We start from the raw sequence: 21181 nt of genomic DNA, 5'->3' as shown, positions 1-21181 counted from the left end.
GCTGTAATTCTCTAATTAGAGAACTCACTCCCATCCCAGGGAGCAGTACCACAATATTTGGGGAGGGAACTATAATTTGAAAAGCATCTCTCTATCTCAAATTTATATTAGGAAAATGGCATAACTGGTTCTTGTCTTTCTATATACAAATGTGGTGGGGAGAGAGACAACAGTTCTTGGCTGGTAAAGATTCACAAAAGTCTGCTTTTCATACAGGCTTCTAGGGGGAATGTCAGAATCTCTTTTAAGGGATCCTTAAGGGATCCAGCGAGCAGTATAGAGTTCTAAAGGTTGAGAAATACTGTAATAGAGGTTGGCTTGTGGCTCTGTGAGTCCCTCCCTGGTCAGCACAGGGATGAGGCGTGATACCCTTCTGGACTCTGGGCAAAGCCTATTCCACCCTGAGTCTCACTACAGTGAGCTTCTATGAAGAAAGGATGTGTGTGCTTCAGGAGTTGGTATGTACCAGTGATAGAATGGACAGCCCAGATTATGTTTTCCCAATGCTACCAGAATCATAGGATAATGACACTTACTAAGTAATTTTATTCATTTGGCAAGGTCATCTTCTCCTCACCACTTTTAAAAATCAGAGGGGTTTAGAACTAGCAGATGCAAACTATTATATATAGAATAGATAAATAAGTTCCTATTGTATAGCACAGGAAACTGTATTCAATACGCTGTAATAAACCATAATGGAAAATAAAATAAAATACAGAAATAAAAATCAAAGGGAAAACTGTCCACATCTGTTTTGGAAATGGGAACTGAGCTAGCTATCATCACTTACCTTTATTACCATAATATTCTTAAAAGATTCCTTTTTCTTTCTTTTTCCATCTGCCCAACTTTCTGCCATAGTTACAAACTGTACAGCTAATATTAGTAATATAGTATATAGAAATTACAGAAAATAAGTATATCATAGAAATACACGGCCTTATTCAACAAAGCATTCCCTTTAAAATCCCTTTAAAAGATCATATGAGAAAACAAAAGTGAAAGTGCTTTGTGAAGGGCACTCTCACTTAAACCTGACCTAAATTCTTATACAGTTTCCCTCCCATCAACACTGATGACCTGCAATATCACTCTTACCTAAATTTTGCATGTTTTTACAGATAATTTTTTTCTTTGACCATAAATAAATTGTTGCTTGAACCAAAAGCATAGGTGGGAAATGAAAAAGAAGTTAGCTGTCAGGCAACAAAACAAACAAAACAGGTAACCTGAATGTTACTGTCGGTGCAGTAACGCAAATCACAATGGACTTTTCTCGTGAGTAGAAACACAGGAGTTTAGACTCACCAATGGCATGTTGGAGATGGCGAGGTGCCTTGGTTCCCTTCTGATCTTGATTGAAAAACTCGCTTTGAAAGCAGGTTCATCAAAGCAGGGAAAGGCCATTCTGGCTGCGGTCGGTTCAAAGTGTGTTGATGCAAGTATCCTGAAATTACAGCAAGGGAAATAAAAATACAGCATGAAGCACCAGGGACTGTAATTTAGGTGTGTGATCACTTTTTAATTCCTAAAGTTATCATAATCTTGATGAATCTCACTACTAAAAAATTTTTTTATATGACAAAAGCTATCACAAACTAAAAGACAAGTAAAAAACAGGGAAAATTGATTGAAAGGTATTTGACAAAGGGTTAATAACCTGCATAGATAATAAGCTCTTAAAAATAAGTAAGAATATACCCATCAATCAAGTAGAATTACAGGCAGAGGTCATAAATAGGCAACTCACAAAAGAAGCTACAAATAGTCAATACACACATCCAAAGCTGCACAGCTTCCTTGATAACCAATATAACAAATTAAACGGAAAAATCCGTTGGCTTTTTGGCTCTAAAAGGACTCCCAACATACAGCATGAATGAGGCTTATGGCGAGGCATATCAAAAGTCTGTTGACCTTTTGCCTTAGCAATTTTACTTCTAGGCATTTATTCTAAAGAAATTATTTACAAAGATGCTTGTCAAAGTATTTCTAATGCCAAAAAGTTGGAAACAACCTAATTTTCATCAGTGGAGGATTAGTTAAATATATCAACACGGAAACATACATTTTAATTAAGTCGTTACAATGATGTATAGTGATAGTCACCCGTGTAAAATACATCTCCTCGACATATTTTAAAAAAAAAACTCCCTCATGAAACAGAAAATATAACATAGCTCCATTTACATAAAATAATGTGTATGCATATCCAGAAAAAAAAGTCTAAAGGATGTTCCCCTAAAATAGAAGCAGCAGTTATCCCTCGGGGCTATAATGGGGCTATATTTTACTTTTGAAGAAAATGTTTTTGGTAGTACCTGACTTGCTTTACCTCAAAAAATAATACGAAATCTGAAAGTGTTAGTATAATCTACTAACAAGTAAAATTTGATTTTAAAATTTAGCATAAAATCTCTCAAAAGAAATTATCTTCTTAAAAAAACAGAACTAAAGTAAGGCAGGAGAGGATCCTTAAAAAAGTTTTAACTGAGACAAAAATGTTTCCTCCCATAGGAGGAATCATGTCCTCCCAAAAGATATATTGATGTCTTATTACCTAATATCTGTGTAAATTTATTTAGAAATAGGGTCTTTACAGATGTAATCAAGTTCAGATGAGGCCATCAAGTTGGGCCCTAATCCAATATAATCGGTGTCCTTGTAAGAGGCAAATTTGGAGAATGGCCATGTGACGGGCAGGCAGAGACTGGACTGATGTAGCTGCAAGCCAAGGAATGCCAAAGACTGATGGCACCTCAAGCTAGGAAGAGGCAAGGAAGGATGCTACTCAGAGACTTCGAGCGTAGGCCTCCTGACACGACACCTTGATTTTGGACTTCTAGCCTCCAAAACTGTGAGAGAATAAATTTCTATTGTTTTAAGCCACCCAGTTTATATACTTTGTTAAAGCAGCTCTTGGAAGCTAGAACATAAGCCAAGAGAATTTAAAATACTTATTATATCCCAGAAATCTAATTAAGTAAACAAATAGGTATTTACTCTCATAGAGCTGGAGGAAAGAAAATTGGTTACAACAGAATGAAAAATGAGATCCCCCTCCCCCCCAAAAAACAAGGAAAAAACTATATGCCATTTTAAAATCTACAAAGCGATGCAAAACAAAACCAAAGAAAGAATTCAACAATCAAGGGAATTTTAAAAGACAATCCATCTGAAATAATAAACTTGGTGTGGGTAGCACTCAAACCTTAAAAAAAAAAGAGAGACAAAAAATACCTCAATTCCCCTTCCTTGGTTCTGTAGGTGCTTTTATAAAATCCATGGAAGCTCTCAGAAAGATTGGCAGTGTAGTCAATGACAATGGTGTACAGGAGCCCAACAACCAGAGGCTCAGGAGCCAGGAGTGCGATTTGCTCCTGAGGCGGGTACTCCAGGACTCTCAGCGGCTCTTCAGACTGCCTCTCGCCAGCTCCCTTCCTCAGGGTGGCCTTAGATATTTGCAGGCGATGACTGTGCAGGATGATGGTACTGGTGGGCTTGCTGGCTGTGATTTCTATTTCCGTGGTTCCCCCGAAAGTCAGAGTGGTCAGGTTTGCATGAATCATGAGATCGTAATGAACTGGGATGATATGCTTAGGAAGTCGTATTTTATTCCAAGGAAATGGTGCCCCGTTTCTAGCTTTTGGAGATGTCGTTTCACTGCTCTGACACCAGGATGGAGTTGGTACAGTTAAGAGCATCAACAGTGACAAAAGTAGAAAGGACATGGTTGCAAGTGGCCATTTGATGGACAGAGATGTCATCTTGCTTGAACTGCCTAAAGGCACAAATGTATAAAAGAAAAAAAAAGTCACTCAAATATTATCAAGACAGCATAATTTCAGAATATATCCACCCAGAATTAACAGATATAGATACAAACTTTCAAAAGTACTAGGTCTTTTCCTGAAAGTAAAATTACCTTCCCTATGTTAATGATTCATAAGAAGAAAGAAGTTTATGGTTAGCAACAATCATTAACACCTGCTAAAAAGCATCACTCGGCTTTCAAAGTTTAAATCAACTCTGTCAATCAGGGTTCTCTGTGGAAAGCAAGAACCAACTTGCTGAGGATCCTGAGTAGCTCACTGAATGGGTCACAGATTTGCCAGGTCATTTGGGAAACCAGGCTCATAAAACAGGCAAAGATGGGCAGCCAGAACCACATCAGAGAAACATCTGACCAGGTGACCACTCCCCACCCACACTGGACCTTAGAAGAAGCCACCCTACTGCCTAGAGATCAGATGCTGACAGCCCTGCAGCCATCAGCAGAGTGAGGTCTTCCACCACCCCTGAAACTTTTTGTTGTTTCAGCAGAAGTGAAGTGTCCACACCGCCAAGCTGGGAGGTGGAGAAGGCAAGAATCTGGGCTTATAGCTTCTGCAATGAGACAGGCCTTGCTCCCCACTAAGCTTACAACACAGAGAGTTCTTAAAACACTGAAAGTATAGGAAGTATAGGAAGAAAATTTATATGCTCAGTAGCAAGGGGGAAAAAGTATTTGTAACAGTAAGCCTTAATAACATTGGCATCTTTGTCAAACTGTCCTGCCAAAAGCTGCTTTAATATCTATTTAGCCAGGAAAGACTTAGAGAGTTTAGAGTGATGTTCATGATAGTTTGTGACAATCACCTGGATTCTCTCTTACAATCTATCCAACAAATAAGTGTTGCATGCCTGCTACCTACAAGACTGTGTGCTGAGCACTGTGTGGGATATAAGAATACACAAGACACAGATCTCATAATCAAGGACTTCACAGTCTGGAAGGGCAGAAAACATTTATACACGAAGAGTAAAACACAACAGAGAAAGTATGGAGTGCTTTAAGAATAATAATAGGGACCTCCCTTGTGGTCCAGTGGTTAAGACTCCACATTTCCACTGCAGGGGGCACAGGTTTGATCCCTGCTCAGAGAACTAAGATTACACATGCCACGCAGCACAGCCAAAAGAAAAAAAAAATTTTTTTAAAGAATAATAAAAGAAAGTGCTGAGGGAGAATGGAATGGTATTTCCAAAGGGTGAGAGTGACTTCGGCTGCAGAGTGATGCTGAGATGCCTTCAGGCGAGAGCAGCACTGAGAGTGGTTTGGAAGGACAGGTCGGATTTGGAAGTGAAAGGAGGGCATGAGAAGCACTGCAGGAGGAGCAAGCCAGAGCAGGAGCTACAGCACAAAAGGAGAAAGGATAGGGCTGTTCGGGCAATCACTGTGGACAGAGGCAAACCCCAGGACAACTTGCTGGAGAATGATTATTCACAAGGCAAGGAGGGGAGTGACTCCAAGATTACACTCAAAGCAGGCCCAGAGTCATGCTGCAGACTGTATTCTGCACTTTATTTTAAAGGCCATGGGACATAAAAGGAATGCAAATTTTAAGGGAGTTGGCAATCCATGTCCAGAGAACCAAGCACACTTCTTTCTCTTAGACAAAGCTGCCTCTCGAAGAGCGGTTGGCCAGCAGGGCCCCTGTTAGGGGAGCTCAGGTTATTGAAATGATGGTGGTACACTGGATTCTTCCTCTACATCAGTGGCTCTCAACTTTGGCTGCATATTAATGCCATCTAGGAAGCTCTTAAAATAATGACTGATGCCTGGATCCCTAGGTCAGGGCATCATTATTTTTTTTTTAAACTTCCCAGGAATTCTATTGAAGAGCCGGATTGAGCAGCCCCATAGATAATCCTTGCCAAACCACGGTCCCATCCCTTAATCCCTATAGGGGGACACTACTTCATGGGAATAACTGATGTGCTATCCCCACCCTTCACTCTTTCCATCCTGCTCCCTTCCCAAACACACAGCTACAGGCACTTACCTCCCACTTCCCCACAGAGCAGATCTGCAGGCTAAACAGAAAGGACGCCAACACTGTAGCGACACCATAGGATGTCAACCATGGAGACACCATAATTCCAGTTCAAAAGGCACCACCCAAATGAGACAGAAAAGAAATGTGAATAGGAAGAACAGGGGTTTTTTGTTTCTGTGTTTCTGGGGGGTTTTTGTTTGTTCGTTTTTTGTTGTCGAGGAACCAACTACAGGATGCTTCCAGCCATGGAGGACTGGAGCGGTTTGGAACAGAAGAATAAGGTTTAAACACCAAAACAGTAGAGTTCCTGCCCCTACCTCCTTAGGCAGAATCCCAGGACAGGGGCAGAATAATGGATTTCCCCTGAAGCTGGGGGGCCAGAGGTAAAGGGAACTTGTGTGATGCTTGCATTTGGAACTTCTGATGGCAGTAGCTTAGTGAGTATGGCCTGCACTCCAAGACGGTAGAGAGCACAGTGAAGGTGGCAGGTTCAGGCATGCGTGAATTCTGGGAGTCCTCGAGGTGTCCCCAACACCCCAAGAGGAGATCTAAAAATTCCAACTGGTTCTGAGCTGACAGCAAGGCCCACGGGCTGCTGAAGGGGTTGGCAGTGGTACCTCATAGCAAAGGGCTTTCAGTGTTGGATCCAAGAGAGGAGAGGGCCACAGAGATCATGGCTGTGTCTCAGGGAGGATGCAATGCCAGGAAACCAAAATGGAACATGTGATACAGACAGCATAAATGTTGGAATTCATGCATACATATACAATTATTACTGTAATAACAATATATATATATTAGGTTTACAGTCAGAAAAGAAAAGCTGGCTTTGAGTTCTTGCTCTGCCACCTACTGTGACCTTGGGCAGGTTGTTGAATCCCAGTTTCATTTCCTTCATGTGTAAAATGTAAAATGAGATAACACTTCTCTCACAGGATTGTTGTGAAAATTAAGTAAGTTAAAATATTTTCAATTACTCATTCCACAGGTATTTATTGAGGGCCTATTATGTGAGAGGGTTTTGCTGGGCAATACAAGACAGCACAGGTCCCTGGCCTCAAAGAGCATATAGTGGGAGTGCGGTGACTTAACAAATTTACACAAATATATATACACACACATAGATAGTTACCAACCATGACTGTCTGTGAAGGAAAAAAGCAACACACATATTGAAAGAGAGTAATGGGGCAGACTGATGTACACTGGGGGCTCTCTGAGATGTTTAGCTAAGATTCAAAGGACAAATTCAAGTTAGCTAAGAAAAGAGGGAGTGTTTTCCAAACAGGGGGCACAGCACACATATTTGCAAGCTTAGGGGCAGTAAAGAGTGCTAGAGTGCTAGTTATTTATAAAGCCAGGGAACCTGAAGCCCAGCATGTGGCAGAAAGATGCGTCTGCAGAGGTGGGCAAGAGCCAGACCACCACACAGCCTTCTAGGCATCTTAAGGATTTTGGATCCTATCCCAAGGGCAATGAGAAACCACTGGGATTTGAGCTAGGAGATCTTAGGGTTCAGTTCACACCTTAAGAAAATCACCCTGGTTGCTGTGTGGAGAGTAAAGGACTAGGAAGAAGAGTGAAGGCCAAGAGACCAGTTAGAAAGTAGTCTTGACGAAGTAAGATGGTGGTTCATGCTGGGATGGTGTCAACAGAAAGCGTTGGGGTGGGGGGTGGGAGACAGAGAGACGGATGGATTCAACATCTATATTTAGGGTGGATTAGAAGTAGGGAGTGAGGGAAAGGACAGGATGTATCAGCATGGCTGCCAGGTTTCTAGAATGAACATCTGGGTAGCCATAGGTGCCCTTTATTGAAATGGAGAAGGCCAGAGGTGGATGAGATTTAAAAGGGAGAAGAGGGAATCAAGGGTTCATTTTTTAATATGTTTAATTTGTGATGTCTATGAGATATCAAAGGGGAAAGATCAAGAAGGCAGTTACATATACACAGATTGAGAGCACAGAGATAAGAGTTTTAAAGGAATTTCCTGTACTTGACTATACGTCTTTTAAGTTTTCAAACCTATCTTCCTTTGGCATCTGATCTTGCTAAAGCCTCTTTCAGGATCAATGTTGTGGATAAACGTGCAGCAGTAACAGAGTACCTAACTTTACTTCACAGCCAGAAAGACTTCAAGATACCTTAGGAACCTGACAGCCTTTGGTGATTCTGACTTTTCCCACTCACACAGGAAGTCAGGGGCAACTGGTCCTGGGCTATCTCATCCTCCCATTTACTGAGAGACTATGGAATGTGAAATCCCTCATGAAGAGGTTATGGACCTTCTTCCAAAATGCTCTGAACAATGAAATTGACAACCATTGATAAAAGCTTGTCACTGCTGGTAAATAATAAAAATGTGCAATCAATTCAATTTTTCAACACATTAGAATTTTTCTATTTAGGCCCACCTGAAAACATGCTACATACCAGTACAATTACAACTCTGTGGAAAAAGAGACAACTCTGACCAACGTTTTAAAGTTTTGTTTGTTTGTTTTTTAAGTTGTCTACCACATCCTGAACTGAGAGCAAATGCTCTGGGAATTTAGTAGAAAATAGAGCATTTCCCTCTGAGCCTGGCCTCACAAAGAACCTCCATGAAAAAGGTAAGGAAGTGCCTGCCCTTCTCCTTTCTCAATGAAATTAACTTGCAGGCCCACCAGGCGAGTAAGACCCCCATTGAAGGAATTTTAATTTGCTCAAACTGGAGAGCTTCAACTAAACAAACCCAGGCTGAGCCAGAGCGAAGTGAGGACAGACAACTACTGGCAAGAAGTACAGGAGAAGGGAGAGAATTGATCTTAATTAAGGACACTTAACGGAGGTTCCCAAAACACCCCCGCGCCTGCCTGTAACCAAAGCCACGTTCGTTTCTCTATTATCCGCAAGGTGCCCTCCTCAGCCTAACCCCTCAATCCACCGGCCTCTTGACCTGCCCCTACTCAGGAGTCCAGTGGACGGGGCTGGCAGGAACCCAGCCTCAAGGAGGAGCGCAGACGGAGGCTCCCGCCTGCCTGCCGGGAAGCGGCGCGGCCCGGGGAACGCGTGGGTCAGGCGCACCAGCCCTGCGCCCCTGTCCATCTCCCAGTGTAAAAGAGGAACAAAGACTCGAGGGGGGCTGGGCCCGCGCCAACCCCACCGCCCTCCCCGCGGGCAGGATCCTCTGCCCCCCGACCCGCCTGCCCCGCCCCACTTTGCAGCTCCCTGGTTCTTTTCCTCCCCGCACCCCGGACCCCAGGCCACCCCAGCACAGGGAGGATGCCCGGGCCTCGCCCTTCCCCAGCCACGCAGGCCCCTCCCCGCGGGGGCGCACTGGGGGCAGCTGTGCTGTACCTGGGTCTCGGGGACCACGCCGCCGCTGCCTGCCTTGGCCGTCCCGGGACCGAAAGTGAAAGTGGAGCCGGAGCGGCACGCAGACACACACGCGGGGCGCTGGGCCGAGCCCCGGCCTAGGCGGTAGCTGGGGAAGGGGACGCACGGGAGTGGGGACGGGCAGACATCCCTGTTCCCAATACGGGGATTCACAAAGCAGTGCAGCACTCAAGGGAAGCAGCCGGGTTGCAGTGCTAGGGGGACCAGGCGGGGAGGAACACCACTTTAGGAATGCAGATCATTTTCCCTGCGTGTGTCTCTGGAGGTTTTTTTGGATTGCTTTTTTTTTCCCCCTCTCATTGACTAGCCTTTGGTGGAGCAGAGGTTTGCGGCTTAGGAAGAGGGCTAACGCTCTTAGAAGGCACTTCCGTGCACCAGAGCGCCCTTCTACCCCAGCCTGAACCAGCTCGAAGCCCGTTGGGCCCAAGGGGTGTCCATCATCTCACCTCCGCAAATGGGCTGAGAGCTCTTGGCCCGCCTTAGAATGAAACAGGAACCCAGAACAGAACTCTTTGTTCCTGCAAAATGCTGAGCCGCTGTGAGTTGAGGAGGGACTTGGCTGGAGACGCGGAAGAGGAAGAGGGAGAAATAGAGGCTCGAAACTGCCCCACACCAATACCAAGGGGCCCTTGGACCCCAAGCATTTGCAGTTCCCCACTTTAAAACGTTCTTCCTGCTTTTTCAAATCAAATGACCATTTCTGTGCTCCGCTTAGAACAGTAAGACTGGATGGAATGTCTCAAAAAGCCCATCTTTAAACAGTTGAGGGTAAATGAGGTAACAAGCCAAGAAAACACAAATGTTCATCCTCAGCAGTTGCTGCCGTGGCCCCTCTGGGATCTTTTTCTCACTACACTCAGGCTTTCTCCTCTCGCTTCCTTCTCTGCTGCTTTGCTTTTGAGGAACCTGGGTTCCCAGTCGCTAGAACAGTATTTCTCAACTATTTTCCCTTCAGTCTTGTGCCTCCTTTTGAAAAATATAATATTTTGTTCTGCATGTTCTCTCCAGTCAAGGATATTTTGTAACATAAAATTAATACCCTGTCCCCAAGCCCAACCAGAGTAGGACCAAGGGAAGTTTTTTCACTAAAATTCAACAAGAAACCAACTTTGGGATCAGGTAGTTTATGCATTTGAAATTTCTGCATGTTTGCCAGGGTGTGAGTAGACAGCTATAGCCTCCAAGGCCTCTAGGTGTCAGTGAGTGATCCCAATTTGCTCAGATGAGCACTTCTTGTCCAGTAAACTTATGCATATGTTTTCATATTTTTAGGATATGATGTTTCCCTTCAGTTTCTAATAAGTTTAGTTTCTTTTAAAATATTTCTTGATGGTCAGGATGGAGGGAAGCGAAGGCACCAAACAGGCTGGAGGCTGCTGTAAATGAGAAGTGAGAGGGCAGGAAGAGCAGAATGCCTTGGCAGATACCTGGGCAGAAGGGAGCTGAAATGTCAGTAAGGAGAAAGCTCATGCCAGACTTTCTCTCACAGCCCCTCCCTCATGCAGACTTTAGACTCAGTTACAACGGCTAAGATTCCCTCTTCAGAATCCAAGTGCACGACAAATAAAGCAATCAAAGACGGGATTTGGCAGCATTCCATCCCAGTTTCAAAGCTCCAGCAGGGATCTGTGGGATGCAGACCTTGCAGTGAGGACTTTAAACCTGAAGGAATCCCACTTGTAGAGTCCATGAGATCAACAGTTAGCAGATACCAAGCTTAGAAATGGTGTTAGAGGGAAGTGGACAGAAAAAAAGGGTATCTTGGTTTATTGATTACTTACCAACTGTTAGATACTGTGCTAAATGCCAGGTGTGCATGTGTGTGTATGTATGTATAACAATCTTTTCAGCAATGATGTAATGTAGGTGTTATGCTTTATAAATGAGAAAAGTAAGAGAGGCTGGCAACTTACTCAAAGAGAAAATTAGAAGTGAAACCTAAATTTGAACCTTAGGTGGGTTGCTTTGACTCCAAAGTGCATGTTTTTTCCACTGACTCACACAGCTTCCTCTGCTAGCTGTTATTTACTCGGCCCCCCTCTGCACCTCACCCCCAGGTCACTTGGCACTTCTCGCTTTGCTCTTTTCCAGGCAGCCCCTAGGAATCTCCCACCCTGAAAAGCCTTCCTGGAGCCTCCACGTTTCCTCCCAGTGGATATTTTGTTACGCTGCTATAACTAAGACCTCAGTAGTTTAAGAACACAGAGCTTTATTTCTCACTCATGGTACACAGCCATTGTCCATAGGCAGGGTCCTCTGCCCTGCACAGCCACTTTGGGGCTCAGCATGACAGAGAATCATCATCTTATAGGTGCATCCACCTGAAGCTTTTGGCCTCCTTGATCACCATGGCAAGGAGGAATAAGTCCAGAGAATCATGCATCAGCCTTTTCCCACCTCAGTGCTGAATAATACACATCCCTTCCACCCACTCACATTTCATTGGCCAGAACTAGCTACAGGGTCTTCTGCAAATGCAGGGAGAGGTTGTTAAATACTAATATTGCCCTCTACACAGTAGAATAGGGTCAGTTGAGCCTATGCATTTCAAAAGCTTCACCATGTCCTTAGTCTCAGATGGGACCTGGGAGGAGGAGGGAATCCACCTCAGGCTTTAGCTATTGCAACATGTACAACTTTGGGTTATTACTGATCAATTTTTTTTTCAGATTGGATTCCAGATTTTGATCAAGTGGTGTTCAGTTTTGCTCTAATTAATTGGATCAGTTTTGTTGATTAATGTCAGCATTTAGCTCGTTTCTTCTCTTTTGCTGCCAAAGTTGCTGCTAGTTTAACCGCATCACTACTTTCCTTTTTGATGTAAAATCTTACCCAGGATCATGATGTAGAAAATGGATGAAAGCAGGGTTGTTCCGATGAAGTGGGACAAACTCACCCATTCAGTCCTTACCAGCTGCCTCCCAACCCCATTCCCACACCTCCGCCCCACCACACACCATGGGCCCTGAGGCACCACCATGGGCTCCTAAGGCCCCAGAACTTAATATTTTAAACATCACCTTAAAAAAGAAAAAAAAAATAGCAAGGTCCCTTTTTCTTGATATTCTTGATACTTTTTTTTTCCCTGTGTGCCAGTTGCAAGCTAGGCCTACTCAAGAAAATCTATACCATTTTATTGAAAATCAGAAATAAGGAAGAAGGTACAGATGCCAAGTTAAAAGAAACACTGTTTCAAAGCAGTCCACTGACCCCAAAACAACTAATAAATTCCTCAAACATTGTGGTTTGAGAATATTTACATATATTTTATCTCAATGGATCCTCAGAGTGTACTTGTATAGGTGGCTTCTAGTTCCATTTTTCTATAACGAAGAAACTAAGGATTTGAGATGGTAAGTGTCCTACCAGTCAGAGGCCACCATATGGAGAGAGCCTGCCCTAAGGTGAAACCAATTCAAAGAAAAGTGGAATTGACAGAAACAGAAACAGAAAAAATAACCCCGTTGAGGCCCTCAGCCGCAGCTGTCCTGAGCAAGCCCTACCCTGGGACTTTCCAGTCAAGAGAAGCAGTGAATTCCTTTCTTGATTCAGCCAGTTTGAGTCAAGCTTCAGAAACAGTCCTGAGTTGCCACTATGACAGAGCACTAGAGGAGGGAGTGATGGGTGCCAGCTTCTGTAGGAACAACGAGAGTTCTCACTAACTCTCACTAAGTGACCGAAACTGCTGTCAGACTACTAGGACTGCTGGGTCCTAAAGAATTTTCTGGGTAACTTGAGGACCGATGACTTGTTTCCCATTCTCCAACCCCCAGACGTCTATTTGACAAACCCCTGACACTGAGGGTAACCTGAGCATGCCCCTGGTTCTTGCAGCCTGCTGAAACCCAGGGACCCCACCCCTCTTGCATCCCTCCTCAGTAAGTGAGAGGCCCACCTCACTGCTCTCTAGCCTGCATTCTGTATTCTATGGCTTTTCCCTTTGCTCATTTCAACTAGGAGGTAAATCACCATACACGTTTTTAAAATTTGCATTTCTTTTATTACTGTGAGATTGAACACTACAATGAACATGTTGACTAGATGTTTTTACTTGTGATTTCCTCCTTTGAAAATTATATGTTTATGTTCATTGCCCATTTATCTACTGGAAAATCATTAGTTATATAAAAAATATTTATGACACAAAAGAAATCTATGAATTCTATTAAAAGCATAAAATATCACAATCAGTAAGGCTCTGTTGTTTCAAAGCAAACCCACAAATATGTCTAAATGAATCATGTCAATTTCTTAAAAATTGAGACCTATGCCTGCTATGTTAAGTTATTTGCAATGTTGGAGTTTACCAGATATTGTTAATCTGAGCATTAAAACAAATCTTGGTTTAGGAAACCTGGTGTTTGGGTTTGATCTTGTTTATGGCTCCCTCTGCCACAGCAACTGCACATTCTATCCAAAAGCAGGAGAATATGCATTCTTCTCAAGTGCACATGGAACATTTTCCAGGACTGATCACATGCTGGGCCACAAAGTGAGTCTCAGTAAATTTACGAAAATTGAAATCGTAGCAAGAATCTTTTCCAATAATAATGCTGTGAGATTAGAAATCAACTGCAAGAAAAAAAGTGTAAGAAACATAAACATGTGGAGGCTAAACAATATGCTACTAAACAACCAATGGATCGCTGAAGAAATCAAAGAGGAAATCAAAAAGTACCTAGAGACAAATGAAAATGAAAATATGACAATCCAAAACCTGTGGGTTGCAGGAAAAGCAGTTCTAAGAGGGAAGTTTATAGCAATACAATGTTACCTCAGGAAATAAGAAAAATCTCAAATAAATTATCTAACCTTACATCTAAAGCAATTAGAGAAAGAACAAACAAAACTCAAAGTTAGTAGAAGGAAAGAAATCATAAAGATTAGAGCAGAAATAAATGAAGTAGAGATAAAGAAAACAATAGAAAGGATCAATGAAACTAAAAGCTGATTCTTTGAAAAGATAAACAAAATTGATAAACCTTTAGTCAGACTCATCAAGGGAAAAAAAAAGGGGGGGTCAAATCAATAAAATAGAAGTGAAAAAGGAGAATTTACAATGGATAGCACAGAAATACAAAGGATCATAAGAGACTACTACAAGCAACTATATGCCAAAAAAATGGACAACCTAGAAGAAATGGACAAATTCTTAGAAACGTACAATCTCCCAAGTCTGAACTAGGAAGAACTAGAAAATATGAACAAACCAATCACAAGTACTGAAATTGAAACTGTGATTTAAAAGCACCCACATACAGAAGTCCAGGACCAAATGGCTTCACAGGTGAATTCTATCAAACATTCAGAGAAAAGTTAATACCTATCCTTCGGAAACTATTCCAAAAAATTCAGAGGAAGGAACAGTCCCAAATTCATTCTATGAGGCCACCATCTCCCTACTACCAAAACCAGACAAACATACCACAAAAAAAAGGAAATTACAGGCCAGTATCACTGATGAACATATACACAAAAATTCTCAACAAAATACTAGCAATCTGAATCTAGCAATACATTAAGAGGATCATACACCATGATCAAGTGGGGTTTATCTCAGGGATGCAAAGATTTTTCAATATTCGCAAATCAATGTGATACACCACATCAACAAATTGAAGGATAAAAATCATATGATCATCTCAATAGATGTAGAAAAAGCTTTTGACGAACTTCAATGCCCATTTATGATAAAACCACTCCAGAAAGTGGGCATAGAGGGAACCTACCTGAACATAATAAAGGCCATATATGACAAACCTACAGTTAACATCATACTCAACAGTGAAAGGCTGAAAACATTTCCTCTAAAACCAGGAACAAGATAAGGATATCCACTCTCACCACTTTTATTCAACAATATTTATTCAGCTTTTTTTTCAAAGTCCTAGCCATGGCAATCAGAGAAGAAAAAGAAATAAAAGGAATCTAAATTGGAAAAGAAGAAGTAAAACTGTCACTGCTTGCAGATGACAGGATACTATACACAGAAAATCCTGAAGATGCTAGCAGAAAACTACTAGAGCTCATCAGTGAATTTAGTGAAGTTGCAGGGTACAAAATTTAATACATAGAAATCTGTTGCAGTTCTATACACTAACACCAACAGATCAGAAAAAGAAATTGAGGAAACATTACCATTAACCATGGCATCAAAAAGAATAAAATACCTAGGAGTAAACCTACCGAAGGAGGCAAAAGACCTGTACTCTGAAAAGTGTAAGATGCTGATGAAAGAAATCAAAGATAACACAACGGATGGAAAGACATACCATGTTCTTGGATTGGAAGAATCAATATTGTCAAAATAACTATACTACCCAAAGCAACCTACAGAGTCAATGCAATCCCTGTCAAATTACCAATGGCATTTTTCACAGAACTAGGATTAAAAAATCTTAAAATTTGTATGGAGACACAAAAGACCCCAAATAGCCAAAGCAATTTTAAGAAAGAAAAATGAAACTGTAGCAATCAAGCTCCTTGATTGCAGTCTATACTACAAAGCTATAGTCATCAAAACAGTATGGCACTGGCACAAAAACAGAAACATAGACCAATGGAACAGGACAGAAAGTCTAGAAATAAACCCATGCACCTATGGTCAATTAATCATGACAAAGGAGGCAAGACTATACAATGGCGAAAAGACAGTCTCTTTGATAAACTGTTCCGGGAAAACTGGATAGCTATATGTAAAAAGCTGAAATTAGAACATTCTTTAACACTATACACAAAAATAAGCTCAAAATGGATTAAAGATCTAAATGTAAGACTGGATACTATAAAACTCTTAGAGGAAAACATAGGCAGAACACACTTTGACTTAAGTCGCAGCAATGTCTTTTTGGATTTACCTCCTAGAGTAATCAAAATAAAAACAAAAGTAAACAAATGGGACCTAATTAAATTCAAAAGCTTTTTGTACAACAAAGGAAATCATAAACAAAACAAAAAGACAACACACAGAATGGAAGAAAATATTTGCAAATGATGTGACACCAACAAGGGATTAATCTCCAAAATTTACACACAGCTTGTGTGACTCAATATCAAAACAACAAACAACCCAGTCAAAAAAAAAAAAAAAAAGGGCAAAAGACCTAAATAGACATTTCTCCAGAGAAGACACACAGATGGCCAATGGGCACATGAAAAGATGCTCAAAATCACTAATTATTAGAGAAATGCAAATCAAAACTACAATGAAGTATCACCTCACACCAGTTAGAATGGCCATCATCAAAAAGTCTACAAACAGTAAATGCTGGAGAGGGTATGGAGAAAAGGGAACCCTCCTATGCTGTTGGTGGGAATGTAAATTGGTACAGCCACTACGGAGAACAGTATGGGGGTTCCTTAAGAAACAAAAAATAGAGCTACCATATGATCCAATAATTCCACTCCTGGGCATATATCCAGAGAAAAACATGGTTCAAAAGGATACATGCACCCCAATGTTCATTTCAGCACTGTTTACAATAGCCAAGACATGGAAGCAACCTAAATGCTGATGGACAAATGAATGAAAAAGAAGATGTGGCACATATATACAATGGAATAGACTCAGCCATTAAAATGAATGAAATAATGCCATTTGCAGCAACATGCATGGACCTGGAGATTGTCATACTAAGTGAAGTAAGTCAGACAGAAAAAGGCAAATATCATATGATATCTCTTATATGCCGAATCTAAAAAAAAATACAAATGAGCTTATTTACAAAACAGACTCAGATACTTAGAGGACAAACTTATGGTTACCAGGGGGCAAGTGGGGATAGACTGATTGGGATAGATTGGGAGTTTGAGATTGACATGTATACACTGCTATATTTTAAGCAGATAAGCAGCAAGGACCTATTGTATGGCACAGGGAACTCTGATCAATATTCTGTAATAACCTAAACGGTAAAAGAATTTGAAAAAGAATAGATACATATATACGTATAACTGAATCACTCAGCTGTATATGTGAAACTAACACAACATTGTTAATCAACTATACTCTAATATAAAATGAAAATTTAAAAAAATAAACTACATTGTTATTAACCTCAAAAATAAACAAACAAAAAAATGTTGCTAAAGCTAAAAAAAAAAAAAAGAATGAGTTCAGGAGTGAGCATGTTCTTTGCATATGCCAAAATGAATAATAAAAATATTGGTCTGAAACCATAGGTAGATTTGTTGACCGTATTTTCTAAAGAACCATAGCATCATGCTACCAAGCAGTTCTCATTCTCTCTCATATACTAAGGGGGGGACAGAAGAGTCTATCTGCCACGTTAATGTTACTGTACATTGAAGGTATTTCTGTTATTATAACCATAGGATGTGACAGCATATGTCCTTGAAGCAAGAAGGATATGTAGATCAGGAAAGTGATTGATGAGGGAATAATTGGTCAGAAACTAGGGAAGGACCTTGACTCTAGAGACTAGAAAGATGTGACTCTTCATTGGGCTGAAAATATGAATATCTCCCAAATAAGAAATAAGAAATTAAAGCTGGTTGAAGTTTTTCACTTATGGAAAATGAGTCAGCTTCTGACTACCAGAAGAAAAGATTCCAAACTCAGGAGAAAGATGACATCTGAGATTATGACCAATAAAGAGACCAGAGCTCAATAAATCGATTTGAACAAGAAATGGATTTGATAAAGATGACTAAAGGTAGAAAGAGCTTTTACAGGCTAGGAAATATGTATAAGCCCAGTAAAAGCCCAAAGTCAAATAGAGTTTTGAGCGAGAGACAAAAGAAAATGGGTCCTTAGGGGTGGGAATCAGGGCAAGACCTAAGAAGGCCAGGGCAGCTGCAGAGAAGCAGTGCAGATCTGAGTCATCTGGGCCTAACACCAGAGATTCTAGAGAGACCAAAGTACTAACCAGCTCCAGTGGCAGGGTCAACCAAATCTACCTCAGCACAGAAGTTTGAGAATCTTTGTCTCATGTCAGTTGCCCAACTCTCAACCCAGCAATGCTACAAGGAGGGGAAGTTTCCAGGGTTGAGTGGGTGGATCAGCCAAAGATGTCAAAATGAAACTTGTTAAATTAGTGAGAATTCTGGAATTTTCCCTCTCTGGCTTCCCAGTCCTGGTGGTAGATTGCTAAATTTTTATAGAATCTGTATTAGCCTAGAAGTCCAACAATTCCCATTCTAAATGATGAAAACTGTAAAATTATAACATAGTAAAATTTTACATTACTCATTTAACCTTTATAGTGCACTAGTAAATAAAATACCTAAACTGCTGGTTTCTTCCTTTCTTTTTTTTCTTTTCCTTTCTTCCTCTCTTTCTTTCAACAGTTATTTTTTTAAGCTCTTTATTGGAATATAAATGCTTTACACTTTTGTACCAGCTTTTGAGGTACACCAAAGTGAATCAGCTGTATTTATACATATACCTCCATATCCCCTCCCTCCTGTGACTCCCTCCCACCCTCCCTGTCCTGGCCCTCTAAGGCATCACCCAACATCCAGTTGATCTCCCTTTGTTATACAGCAACTTCCCACTAGCTATCTATTTTACAGTTGGTAGTGTATATATGTCTATGCTACTCTCTCACTTGGTCCCAGCTTCCCCTTCACACTGCTCCCCCTCAACCCCGTGTCCTCCAGTCCATTCTCTGCATCTGCAGCCTTATTCTTGTCCTGTCACTGGGTTCATCAGTACCATTTTTTTTTAGATTCCGTATATATGAGTTAGCATACAATATTTGTTTATCTCTTTCTGGCTTACTTCACTCTGTATGACAGACTCTAAGTCTATCCACCTCATTATATATAGCTCCATTTCATTCCTTTTTATGGCTGAGTAATATTCCATTATATATATGTGCCACATCTTCTTTATCCATTCATCTGCTGATGGGCATTTAGGTTGCTTCCATGTCCTGGCTATTGTAAATAGTGCTGCAGTGAACATTATGCTACATGTTTCATTTTGGATTATGGTTTTTTCTGGGTATATGCCCAGGAGTGGGATTACTGGGTCATATGGTAGTTCTATTTGTAGTTTTTTAGGGAACCTCCAAACTGTTTTCTATAGTGGCTGTACCAGCTTACATTCCCACCAACAGTGCAGGAGAGTTCCCTTTTCTCCACACCTTCTCCAACATTTATTGTTTCTAGATGTTTTGATGATGGCCATTCTGACCAGTGTGAGGTGATACCTCATTGTGGCTTTGACTTGCATTTCTCTAATGATTAGTGATGTTGAGCATCTTTTCATGTGTTTTTTGGCCATCTGTATGTCTTTTTTGGAGAAATGTCTATTTAGGTCTTCCACCCCTTTGTGGAATGGGTTATTTGCTTTTTTGGTATTAAGCTGCATGAGCTGCTTGTATATTTTGGAGATTAATCCTTTGTCCATTGCTTTGTTGGCAAGTATTTTCTCCCATTCTGAGGGTTGCCGTCTTGTCTTGTTTATGGTTTCTTTCGCTGTGCAAAAGCTTTGAAGTTTCATGAGGTCCCATTTGTTTATTCTTGATTTTATTTCCATTACTCTAGGAGGTGGGTCCAAAAGGATCTTGCTTTGATGGATGTCATAGAATGTTCTGCCTATGCTTTCCTCTAGGAGTTTTATAGTGTCTGGCCTTACCTTTAGGTCTTTAATCCATTTTGAGTTTATTTTTGTGTATGGTGTTAGGAAGTGATCTAATTTCATTCTTTTACATGTTGCTGTCCAATTTTCCCAGGACCACTTATTGAAGAGGCTGTCTTTTTTCCATTGTATATTCTTGCCTCCTTTGTCAAAGATAAGGTGCCCATCTGTGCTTGGGTTTACCTTTGGATTCTCTATTTTGTTCCATTGATCTTCCTTTCTATTTTTGTGCCAGTACCATACTGTCTTGATCACTGTAGCCTTGTAGTATAGTTTGAAGTCAGGAAGCCTAATTCCACCAACTCTGTTTCTCCTTCTCAAGATTGCTTTTGCTATTCGGGGTCTTTTGCATTTCTAAACAAATTGTAAGATTTTTTGTTCCAGTTCTGTGAAAAAATGCCATTGGTAATGTGATAGGGGTTGCGTTGAATCTGTAAATTGCTTTGGGTAGGATAGTCATTTTCACCATGTTGATTCTTCCAATCCAAGAACATGGTATGTCCCTCCATCTGTTTGTATTGTCTTTAATTTCTTTCATCAGTGTCCTATAGTTTTCTGCATACAGGCTTTTTGCCTCCGTAGGCAGGTTTATTCCTAGGTATTTTATTCTTTTTGTTGCAATGGTAAATGGGAGCGTTTCCTTAACTTCTCTTTCTATTCTTTCATTGTCAGTGTATAGGAATGCAAGAGATTTCTGTGCATTAATTTTGTATCCTGCTACATTACTAAATTCATCGATTAGTGCTAGCAGTTTTCTAGTAGAATCTTTAGGGTTGTCTATGTATAATAGCATGTCATCTGCAAAGAATGACAGTTTTACTTCTTCTTTTCCAATTTGGATCCCTTTTACTTCATTTTCTTTTCTGATTGCTGTGGCTCAAACTTCCGAAACTATGTTGAATAATAATGGTGAGAGTGGGCACCCTTGTCTTGTTCCTGCTCTTAAAGGGAAATCTTTCAGTTTTTCACCATTTAGAATGATGTTGGCTTTTGGTTTGTCATATATGACTTTTATTATGTTGAGGCAATTTCCTTCTATGCCCATTTTCTGGAGAGTTTTTATCATAAATGGATGTTAAATTTTGTCAAAAGCTTTTTCTGCATCTATTGAGATGATCATATGGTTTTTATCCTTCAGATTGTTGATATGATGTATCACATTGATTTGTGTATATTGAAGAATCCTTGCATTCCAGGGATAAACCTCACATGATCATGGTGTATGATCTTTTTAATATGCTGTTGGATTCTGTTAGCTAGTATTTTGTTGAGGATTTTTGCATCTATATTCATCAGTGATATTGGTCTGTAATTTTCTTTTTTTGTGACATCTTTGCCTGGTTTTGGCATCAGGGTGATGGTGGCCTCGTAGAAT

At 40.8% G+C, this 21181-nt stretch overlaps 1 protein-coding gene across 3 annotated transcripts in view; it reads right to left on the bottom strand.

The window, feature by feature from the left end:
• The window catches only part of ERAP1 (endoplasmic reticulum aminopeptidase 1), a 34939-nt gene extending 25506 nt beyond the window's left edge, over nt 1-9433 (bottom strand). Inside the window, exons 1-4 of one of the 3 annotated variants that reach the window (XM_057738678.1) lie at nt 9162-9195; nt 5829-5881; nt 3244-3784; nt 1312-1450 (exon numbers count right to left, since the gene is read on the bottom strand). In XM_057738678.1, coding sequence (XP_057594661.1) covers nt 1312-1450; nt 3244-3770 — 666 coding nt within the window. In that variant the 5' untranslated portion in view covers nt 3771-3784; nt 5829-5881; nt 9162-9195. Of the gene's footprint in view, nt 1-1311; nt 1451-3243; nt 3785-5828; nt 5882-9161 lie in introns of all 3 variants that reach the window. The other 2 variants (XM_057738670.1, XM_057738687.1) reach the window with 2 other exon arrangements.
• Between the last annotated feature and the right edge of the window lie 11748 nt (nt 9434-21181).

The sequence above is a fragment of the Hippopotamus amphibius genome, chromosome 1, assembly GCF_030028045.1.
Source record: "Hippopotamus amphibius kiboko isolate mHipAmp2 chromosome 1, mHipAmp2.hap2, whole genome shotgun sequence".
NCBI lineage: Eukaryota > Metazoa > Chordata > Mammalia > Artiodactyla > Hippopotamidae > Hippopotamus > Hippopotamus amphibius.
This window is presented reverse-complemented; position numbering and strand designations above follow the sequence as displayed.